The sequence below is a fragment of the Theobroma cacao genome, chromosome 9 (genome assembly GCF_000208745.1).
Source record: "Theobroma cacao cultivar B97-61/B2 chromosome 9, Criollo_cocoa_genome_V2, whole genome shotgun sequence".
NCBI lineage: Eukaryota > Viridiplantae > Streptophyta > Magnoliopsida > Malvales > Malvaceae > Theobroma > Theobroma cacao.
In genome coordinates this window covers 31857944-31869136 of record NC_030858.1, presented here as the reverse complement: position 1 = coordinate 31869136, position 11193 = coordinate 31857944, and the positions used below count along the sequence as shown (strand labels likewise).

The 11193-nt window shown below is 31.6% G+C and overlaps 1 protein-coding gene across 1 annotated transcript; it reads left to right on the top strand.

Moving 5' to 3' along the window:
* On the top strand, positions 3768-10496 carry LOC18590076 (MLO-like protein 6). The gene is made up of 15 exons (XM_007015374.2): positions 3768-4191; positions 4299-4356; positions 4476-4723; positions 5461-5577; positions 5702-5762; positions 6096-6184; positions 7301-7375; positions 7484-7578; positions 7667-7716; positions 7855-7895; positions 8026-8199; positions 9102-9137; positions 9247-9314; positions 9415-9475; positions 9579-10496. Exons 1-15 carry the CDS (start codon positions 4069-4071, stop codon positions 10023-10025), a joined length of 1743 nt encoding a protein of 580 aa, XP_007015436.2. The 5' UTR covers positions 3768-4068; the 3' UTR covers positions 10026-10496.

Genomic DNA, 11193 nt, shown 5'->3' with positions numbered 1-11193 from the left:
AATTTGCTAGCACAAGTAAAAAATCCTTCATTTGAGAAGGTCTTATTCGGTCACTGTGTGGATTACTGTTAGAGGCCAAACACTTGGGTAGCTGAAAATTTGATAAATCTTAAAGGTGAAGAAGTAAATATTTTAATTTAATTGACTTTTGATTACGATATTTAGAGCAAATTATGTAACTCTTAAACTTATGAGTGTTCATAATTAATTTGAAAGTTACATGAAAAACACAAATATTGATCTTGTAAGATTCGACTGTTTCTCTGATTAAATATTAATTTATTTTTTCACTGTGTTATATTATTTTAATTTATTAATTATTTTCATGTTTGAGCATGAGATTGAATTCCAACACTTCTTGAGGTATGTGGTTACATATGATTTTCCATATTATTTCCTTTGTGTTTGGTGTCACCTATTTATCTTTGTGTAAGTGGCTTTTCCCATAGTTATTTTTTGGAATCTTAGAGGACTAGAGCGGCTTAAGAAAACCTGGGCAGTAAGGTCCCATAATGTGACTCCCTTAATGTTGTTAAATGGATCCACAATCCCCACAATGTCCCCCTGAAGATTAAGAAAACTAGTCATGCAGATTATGAAAGCTCTTGACCATGTTCAGCAATGGCAAATATGATACGTTCCGCGTTCCTCGAATGGCAATGTTGATGCTTTAGCCAAAAGTGGTGTGCAATGATCCCATGAATTGCAGTGGATTAACGCTGAGGCTATAGACAACCTAAGGAACAATTTATTTATGGTTGTCATGGATACCGTTGCTGTAGATTCCGAAGGTGAGACTGCTGATTTTCAGGTTCTCAAATGCTGCTGTTTCTATTTTTTTTTTTTTTTGGCTGCTGAGCAGCCTACTGGAATGTTTGTCTTGGCTACAATTTTTGCTTTCACCTGTGTATAGGAAGGTATTGGGATAGTGGTATTCCTTGCGCAGATTTGATTTTTGTATAGAAGCGTTTTTTCTTTGAAGGGATCTAGTTTGTGGATTACCTTTGCTCCAGGAAGCCTCTGGTTTCCTTAGGTTTGAAGTGCTATTTGTATGGCTTCAAACCCTTGTACAGAACTTCTTTTTTCAATCGAATATTGCCTTTTAAAAAAAATTATATATTTATCAAACCTAGGCCTAATTAACTCATTAATAAACAAGCATATTGAAATCTGCAAAACTGCAATTGCCTACGTTAAACTGAAGAAATTAATGACCACTTGTTAAAAATATTGAAAGTAAGTTTGAAAATTAAAGTGATATTTGGTTTTGCATGATTTTCAAGAAAAACATATGTTTTTGCATGACTTTTATGCACAGTTAAATGCTGAATTCAGCAAATTTAGTCCACTGATTTGCGTTGGCCCATACATCATGCGGCCACGTAGGGCAAGCATGCATGGAGGCTCTCAATAGTCAAAGTTTTAAGTTTTAAGTTATTATATATGATCAATATCATGAGTTTTTGTCCTTGATTTGAAACAAGAATTTTCTATGTTGGATCAGTTTTAACAAACGTATGATACATCGACGAAGCCCAGTTGTGAAAGGAAAGAAACTAGAGAAATGAATTCACCAACAGAGTTATGGTCCTCTGTTTCTGCCCACTTTTTATCAAATTGAGTTACATCTTTCTTCCACGACCTCTGCTCCATTGACAAAAAAGCAACGTACATTCTTCTTGGACAAGGAACAATTGTTGTCCAAAGACTAGATTTATCCTACGTACACTTTTACAAAGAGGTAGTTCTTTGTTTCTGTACGTCTAGAATTCTGAGGGGAGAGAGTAGATTCAGGTCTTGAACCTTCTCCCGACTAGAACGAGATAAGAGCTGATAATCCGTTAGGCAAAACTTTGGTTAGTAATCAATACGATATATCATCAAATTGCAACATGATATATCATCAAATGTCCACGAGGGACCACAACTTAATAGTAGTAGTTAGTAATGACTTTATCAAGTTAATAAAAAAAATTGACAATTTTAATGACAACTTGTGTTCTAATTTGTTAAACTAATTAACAATGCCCATGTGGTTCTGTGATCTTATTTCCAACTCTATTAATTGGTGTTGTACATATTTGTAGTTAGTAGCATTAAGTTCCTTTAAAAGTATTAATCTTCATTAATTAATTTCTTCACCTTCAGTGGAACAAATTGCACATTAATTAAAGTCTAAGTGCCCACAATTACCTAATTTTGTACTACTTTTGTCCCAATTTTTGTCATCTTTTTCTAAAGATATTCCAAAGTTTATATATATATTTGGAACATCTAATAATAATTCTTACTTTCTATATTTTAAAATTATTTTTCATGATTTTTTTTTACTTTTTGAAATTAAAAATCATGAAATATCAAATTTATAAAAAATTTTAAAATTTTAAAATCTCACATTAAAATATATTGAAATCAAAACTTTTTTTTTTCAATTTCATGAAAGTCAATATTGATAATAAAAATAAAAGTAAAATACACTGATCTTTTCAATTTTTAACCATAATTACATACGGATCCATTAGTTTTTAAAATAAATACTTTGTCCCAAACATATAAACGACATTAATACCTAAATATGAAATATCTATAATACCCTTCTTTTTTTCCACTCTTTTCTTTACTCTCAAGCCGGTCGATAGCGCTCCTTTACATCAATTGGTCACCTCACGACCGAATCCAGCCATGGAATGTCAAATCTCCTAGGGCTCCCTTGGGGAGCTCCGCTCGCCATGGGTGGTTGGTGGAAAGTAAATTTTTTTTTATTTTTTTGAAAAGGAGAAAAATTGTTATGATAATTTTTAAAATTAATGAAGGAAAAAATTATCCTAAAAATATTATCACATTATTTAACTAACAGAAATATTGATGGTTAATTAATCACAGGATTTAAGTGTCTAGTGAAAATATTCTTTTAGGACAAACGGTTTATTTTGAAAACTAATAAACCCATGTATAATTATGATAAAAAATTGAGAGATTAATGTATTTTACTTTAAAAAAAATGAAAACTTTTTATATAAAGAGTTGATGCGTCAAATTAATTGTACTAGTATTAAAATTAGTAAGTTTTACAACATTCAAAATATTTTATCCTTTGTGTATTTGATCATTAAATTTCTTAGTCTAAACATGCATATTATGAAAACTAATTTCATGACAGTTAGACATTTATAATTACTCCGTCAAATTTTCATATTTAAACCTTGGTACAGGCATGATTTACATGAAGAAAATACTAAATTCAATAGATGAGTTTTACACATACTCGTGTATACAAACAAATAAGAAAAGTGTTATTTTAATCCACTTTGGATTGCCGGTTGCCCGGTTCCAGGAAATAATATAGCAATATATAATTTAGTCCATTAAAATAACCAATCATGCTTCTATTAATCATAAATTATTCATTGTCATACAAAAACAAAGTCATATTACATAATTTCTTAATGAAATCGTCCTAGTCAATTCAGTTCATCTTGGATGAACTACGTATGCAAATCTGAAGTTCTCAACCATTGGATTGAAAATCAATTTGTAGGAAATGAAAAGAGCAGGAAGGTTGACTCAGCTGAGTTATCAACGGTGATTACATAATGATCCAAATTAATGAACAAGTGTTTTCAATTTACTCAAAGAAATCTGTTGGTTTGAATTATTTGATCAAGTCACAAATACTTCTTTGGTTTTTTTTTTTTTTTTCTTTTCTTTCATTTGGCTCTAACGCGTTCTCAAAGTCAAAGTCATCAACTTGTCCCTTCTACGCTTCTTTCCTTTGCAACTTCTTTGATTTGTGTTTTTTATATATATGAAAATGAGGAAAGAAAAGGACTGTCTTGTTCATTGGAAAATCCTTCATATATTCAAAGCTTACTCCCCATCTGGCAGAAGCTGCATTCACATTTCCTTTCCCTTCTTTCCTTTTCGATCGGTATTGAAGTATATGTATTTGCTTCTTCTTTCCAAATATATTGTTCCTTGAGAAACTTCATTCCATCAGCCCCAAGTTATCGAGTCTTGAATCTTGGTAGCATATTTTAGCAATTGAAGTAAAAACTTGGAAGCAAAAACATGGCTGGAGGAGGTGGAGGAAGGTCTTTGGAGGAAACACCGACATGGGCTGTTGCTGTAGTCTGTTTTGTTTTGGTTCTGATTTCAATAATCATTGAGCACATAATCCATATGATCGGAAAGGTACAAGCAATTTAGAGTTCTTTTTATGCTGATTTGATAAGGTCTATTAATCAAAGTTTAAACTCCAAAATTAATCATTCTTGCACCCTTTTTTTTTTTCTTAACAGTGGTTAAGGAAGAAACATAAACGAGCACTTTTTGAAGCACTGGAAAAGGTTAAGTCAGGTAATATTAACCCATCATCAAATTATCATTCATTTTTAGACATTAATGAACTTTAAACTTTAAGATGAAGCTGATTAATCTTTTTATTGGGTTTTTTTTCTTTCTTGGGTGTGCATCAGAGCTTATGTTGCTGGGATTTATATCCTTGCTCCTAACAGTAGGACAAGGTGTAATATCAGACATATGCATATCAGAGAAAGTTGGGTCTACTTGGCATCCATGCAATAAGAAACAAGAAGAGAAAACGAATGAAGACGTTGAAGATACAGATTACGAGAATCGCCGGAGACTTCTGACGGTATCAGATTCTGGTGGAGTTTTCCGGCGTTCACTGGCGGGAGGCTCAGAGGACAAATGTGCAGCAAAAGTAAGACCGATTTATGCTTGTGTATATATGGTCCACGCACCTTTTATCTTACGTCTTTACTCCCTAAATTTAAGGACCCTCCATTTTTGCAGCAGCTTATACAAATTGACCATTATACCACTAAACCTTCAGATTGGAAAAGTCCATGTCACATCAGATGATTTGATACCATTTTCTTTGTGAATAGAATGTGAATTTATGACCTCTATGCGATGAATAATCAATTTGAAGATTCCATTTTTATTTGTTATATACCTTTTCAATCGTAACATTTTGTTAATTTTCTTGCATTTTACTACATTTTTCTCTTGGCTCTAAGAATTATCAAACTTGGTAAGCTATTACATAGACGAAGCATCTCGCTTATGTTTGTGGGATTTGAAAGTCATGCACGGTATAGAAATCATTCATAAATTAAAACAAATAAGTTGATTTTGATTATTGTAGAAAAGTCTCTCTAAGTAAATATATTAATAATTAACAAAACACAAAAAAATGAATCATGCATTAATATTACTCTCATTCTGACCATTTTCAACCCTTGAAACTATAAACTTTGATTATACTTGTTGCAAATTGATGAAGAAATAATAAAGAAAAAAGGTTATGAACTTAGCTAGTTAATGTAAAAGCTCTTAAAATTATTTTGGTATGCGTGTTCATGCACAAATAGGGCCAGTGGAAGTCGGAGTTATTGGATTAATTTGTTAACATATACTATATATGTATATATGCAGGGTAAAGTACCATTTGTTTCCTCGGATGGTATCCACCAACTCCACATTTTCATCTTCGTGCTAGCTGTTTTCCATGTCCTTTACTGTATCCTTACAATGGCATTGGGCAGAGCTAAGGTACTCCAAGATACTTGTCCTCACTTCTTTTATATTGAGTCAAATGATCGGATATTTCATATCGTCGCCCCTCCTAATTCTCACTCTAATATATATAATTTGGAATATTTCTTGTCCGTCGCAGATGAGAAGTTGGAAGAGGTGGGAAAAGGAGACTAGAACCATCGAATACCAGTTCTCACACGGTTAGTACAAATTATGACCAAGTACGGACTTTCTTCAGAAGCTGGTGCATGCACCCAGTTTAATATATTCTACCATGTGATAAACATTTCCGTTCATACTATATGAGAGTTTTTTTTTTTTTACAAGGGAAATATTTGAATAAGCTAAGTGATTAATATGTCGATAATTTAAAACGACTTGGGTATTTAATTTACAAAAATTTTAAAAAAATTGCTAATTATGAATTGGTCTTTTCAAACTTCCATTGGTAAAATCTTGTTTTTAGCTGCAGGCTACAGTCCAATTAATGTAGTGATTAATGCTGGTTTTTTTTTATTTATTTATTTGAGCAGATCCGGAGCGGTTCAGATTTGCAAGGGAAACGTCCTTTGGAAGAAGGCACTTGAGCTTTTGGACCAAAAACCCAGTTCTTATGTGGATAGTAAGAAACTTCTTTCCCCCACTTTTCATGTAGTAATTATAAATTACTGAAGTTCTTGGTCCTATAAATTTTATAATAGCAAAATAATTTTGACGGTCTTTGGATCAGAAAAACATCTAGTACAAGATAACGGTCGCCAACTGCCTTTCTAGACAAGGACCCAGCCACGGCTACAGCCATCCAATTATGGCCACCACAGTTTCCCCAACTTGCACCGCTTTGACTTTTATTTCCCCGCCACTTTTTACTACTAATTAATTCTTTAATCTTATTCACCAGGCAATTAAATAAATATTTATAAAGAATATTTACTATGATTTTGACTTTAAAATGTATACTCAATCAAACCAACCCTCACCCCACCTTAAAGGTAAGTAAAATTAGATTGAATTAATGACTTAATCGAATCAAATGTAATTTTGGTAAAATGGTTAGCTCCGATTTGATACATTTGATTTATTTAATCGATTCTCAATTTTAAAATTTTTGGACCAAATCAACTAAAAAAAACTAATATTATATATATTAATATATATAATATTATATATATTAAATTTATATAAAATATATATTTTTCTATTACTAAGTTGATGATGTGCTATGATTGATTGTGTTGTGTTAGATGGTCTTATTTTGTGGATGTTAATTTTATTACTTTTTTTATATTAAATCTTGAATGTTAGAACTTAAAGATTAAAACTCTTGAATGTTAATTTGATGGCTTATGTGAAAGAATATAATTATGTGAGTGAAACGATAAATATTATATTTATATATATTTTTTATATTTAGATTATTTGTATGTTTTATAATTATGGATGAAGTTAATTTATAAATTTTAATTTTATAATTTGTAAAAAAATAAAAGTGATAAAATTTTGATTCTTTTAATCAAAAATCAAACCAACCAAATCTATTCTATGTTTGATTGGTTCAGTCCTCTCTTAAGTTTGATTAATTTTCTAACAATATTTCATTTTTAATTATGATGGACCAAACTATCAATTGCTAACCCCTACCCAATTTGATCTAAGCTACCAAAATAACATAATGCAAAACGTATATATTAGTTTACATTGTCCTCAACCTCACACTGGGTCGCTTGTATTTTTCCAGGTTTGTTTCTTCAGACAGTTTGTAAGGTCGGTGCCTAAAGTTGATTACTTGACCCTCCGACATGGATTTATCATGGTATTTAGTGATTTCCTCGTAATTTTCTCATCTATGCAATTTCCTATTTCGCTATTGGAAGCTACTTGTAGTAATTATTCAATCTGTCAAATTAATCTATTTGGACAGGCACACTTGGCACCCCAAAGCCAAACCCAATTTGATTTCCAAAAATACATAAATAGATCATTGGAAGAAGATTTCAAGGTTGTTGTGGGCATCAGGTAATTTCACTTCTGCATTTTTCTCTCTTTAATTCTCAATTTACAATATTATAGATTGACACTTATTTATCTTCCATCGATTTTCCAGTCCTCCAATATGGTTTTTGGCTGTACTCTTCCTACTCCTTAACACTCATGGTGAGTACATTATGTTTATCAGTTTTTAATTATAAATATATATATCTATATATAAATATTTAATTGAATGATAGTTTATATAATTTAATGGCCTAATAATTTGACTCAATTATTCATATATTTATTTTTTATGGACAGGGTGGTATTCTTATCTGTGGCTGCCATTCATCCCTTTGATTGTAAGCATAATCTCCCAAAATCGACAATATTGTTTTTCTTACCAATTTTACTCATTTAAATAGCATTATCCTTTAATCATCAATGATTTGGGGATGAGATTAACGGCTATGATTTGGGATGAACATGCAGATTATCCTGCTAGTGGGAACCAAGCTACAGGTGATCATAACCAAAATGGGGCTCAGAATTCAGGAGAGAGGAGAGGTGGTGAAAGGAGTGCCAGTCGTTCAGCCTGGCGACGACCTTTTCTGGTTCAACCGACCCAGACTCGTTCTCTTTCTTATCAACTTTGTTCTTTTCCAGGTATTAATTGTTATATAATTATATTATTTATCTTCTATACATATATAGTTTTCTTCAAAAAATATTATTGAATACCCTAAATTTGGTAATTTTGAACACGATATGTTAACACGACACGAGAAGATACGGATTAAATAGGTTTTGAATTTAGTGTTAACGTATTTCGTGTCTAATCATGTCAGACACGTTAAGACAAGAAAATTTTCATGTCTTAACATGTCTGACACGACAAATGCATTTAAAACATGTTTAAATGCATTTACTTAATCGTGTTATCGTGTTTAACCGTGTTATCGTGTTTAATCGTGTTATCGTGTTTAAACGTGTATACGTGACACATTTATTAACCTATTAAAAATTAATAGTTAAAAATTAAAATAATTTTAAATAATTATTTTAATAAGTTTTTTTAATTTTATAAAAGGTATAATATAATTATACATGTTCAATCCTAATTTTTAACTTTTAGTGATTATTTGATGTTATTATTATTTTTGTTTTATTATAATTATTTTTATAATTATAGATTTTAAATTTAAATAATAAAATTATATTTAATTATAAATATATTTATTTAATCGTGTTAAACTTGTTATTAATCGTGTCGTGTCGTATATTAACACGTTTAATAAACGTGTTAATTGTGTCGTGTCGTGTTACACGTGTATTAAATATGTACATGTACGTGTTTCAAATTTAAGACACGAATGTTAAACGTGTCGTGTTCGTATTTAGCCTTAACGTGTTTCGTATCTAATCGTGTTTGATACGTTTACGACACGTTAACACGAATTGTCAAATTTAGAATAACCTTTTAGGGTCCCACAATTATCTTCTGCATAAAATTTCTTTGTGATGTTAATTTTCTGTTTGGTCTTTTTTCTTCCTTTTTCTTTTTGCAGAATGCCTTCCAGCTTGCATTCTTTGCATGGACTTGGGTACGATTCTTGTCCTTGTTCTCTGCTGAATTTATTACGTTTGGTGGGTCATGATAATTGGTCACAAGCATGATTTTCTAATATAAGTTATTGTTTTTGGTTCTGACAGTTTGAATTTGGATTAAAATCTTGCTTCCATGAGCATGTGGAAGATGTAGTCATCAGGATTTCAATGGGGTAAAAACTCAAATTATCTCATCACCCATCCATGACCATGACTATGGAAATTATGAAATACTCTGATAGAATTTTAACTTAGTAATTTTTTTTTTCACAGGGTCCTCGTTCAAATTCTTTGCAGCTATGTCACTCTTCCTCTTTATGCCCTAGTAACACAGGTAACTACAAAAAACTTACATAGACCATAGAATAAATTTTCAACGTTCCAAGTGATATTTTAATTATTAAATCATTCCATTTAATGATTTTTGCTATGATCAGATGGGTTCGAACATGAAGCCGACCATATTCAACGAACGAGTAGCCACGGCTCTAAGGAAATGGCACCACACGGCTAAGAAACACATCAAACAGAACAAGGGCTCGGGGACCCCTTTCTCTAGCAGACCGAACACCCCATCACACCACACGTCCCCGGTTCACCTCTTGAGAAACTACCGGAGCGAAATGGACAGCCTCCATACCTCTCCAAGGAGATCGAATTTCGATATCGAGCATTGGGACACAGATTCTCCATCCCCCTCCCACCCCAATTATGGTGATGGTTCATCGTCTCACCACCATAATTTTATGGCGGAACAAGTTCAACTGGACTATGATAGGGATGTTGTAAATGAGCCGAGTTCAAGTGAACAACACGAACGCACGCAACATGAGATTAATATCGGGCCAAAAGAATTTTCTTTTGACAGAAGAACGAGTGTATAAACATACATTTGGGATTTGAAATTAGCTGGTAATATATAACATGATCAGATGGCTGATGGCATCAATTGGAATTGCCTATGGAAGAAATGATGCCACTTGATCATTTTGGATCACCCAGTGAAGTGAAATTCTTTTTTTCTTGAGACACTACTTTTGGCAAAAGATGGAGCTTCAGCCTTCAGGACAAAATTTTCATTATTTTTGTGTAATTTGGTTCAGTACAGATGAGTGCATACAGACTTTTTGAGGCCTATGTCCAAGAGGTTCATGCATACCTATAAATTCTAGAGCATTGTGGGCGGTCAAATTTCTATAAAATGGAAGAATTCATTGAAGAATTAGGAAGTAACTTAGCTGGAATTAATTTTTTTTTATATATATCTACGGTATTATTTATAATTATTTTTATTAAGTTTTACAATTATCCAATCACAACAAAAAATTATATAACAGACACCATTTATGAGAGTAGATTTCATACAATATTTTGATAGATTTTGTGATTGTAATTAAATAATTATAATGCAATAATTAAGTGGTATGCTCTTTCATTTGTCCTATTAACCTTCTCATACATACCCTTGTGTGGCACTCCTCCCCATATTGCTTGAGAATGGCAAGAGAATGATCAAATATCTGAATTTCTTTAGGGTAAAATTTTTTTTTGACAATTTAATTCTTCCAAATTTTTTGTTTTGATCATCCAATTTTAAAAAATAATATTTTGGTTACGGGCATTTGTGAATTTATTATTTTGACACTCAAACGTTAAAAGATAATATATCTTGCACGTGACAATAAGTATTCCATGTTAGACATTTTACCATGTGACCAAATCAAAGTGGCAAAAATTTTTTTTCTAAAAAAATCCTTTTTTTTAGAGCAGCTAATGTAGAACTTCAAGTGAGATATATATATATTTTTTAAAGATTAAGTGGTCAAAACAATAACAATTATTAACTTCGGGGATGAATATATCATCTTTCAAAATTGAATGATCGAAAGAAAAAAATTAAAAAAATAAGTGTTTAAAAAGATAATTTACTGATTTCTTTACTAAGAACAAATTCAGCTCGGACATATTTCCAGCATATTTGGGCCGCATTGGACCTTAAACATCGGCCCATAAATGAACAACAATCGAGGCCTTAAAAGTAAGAAAAGAAGA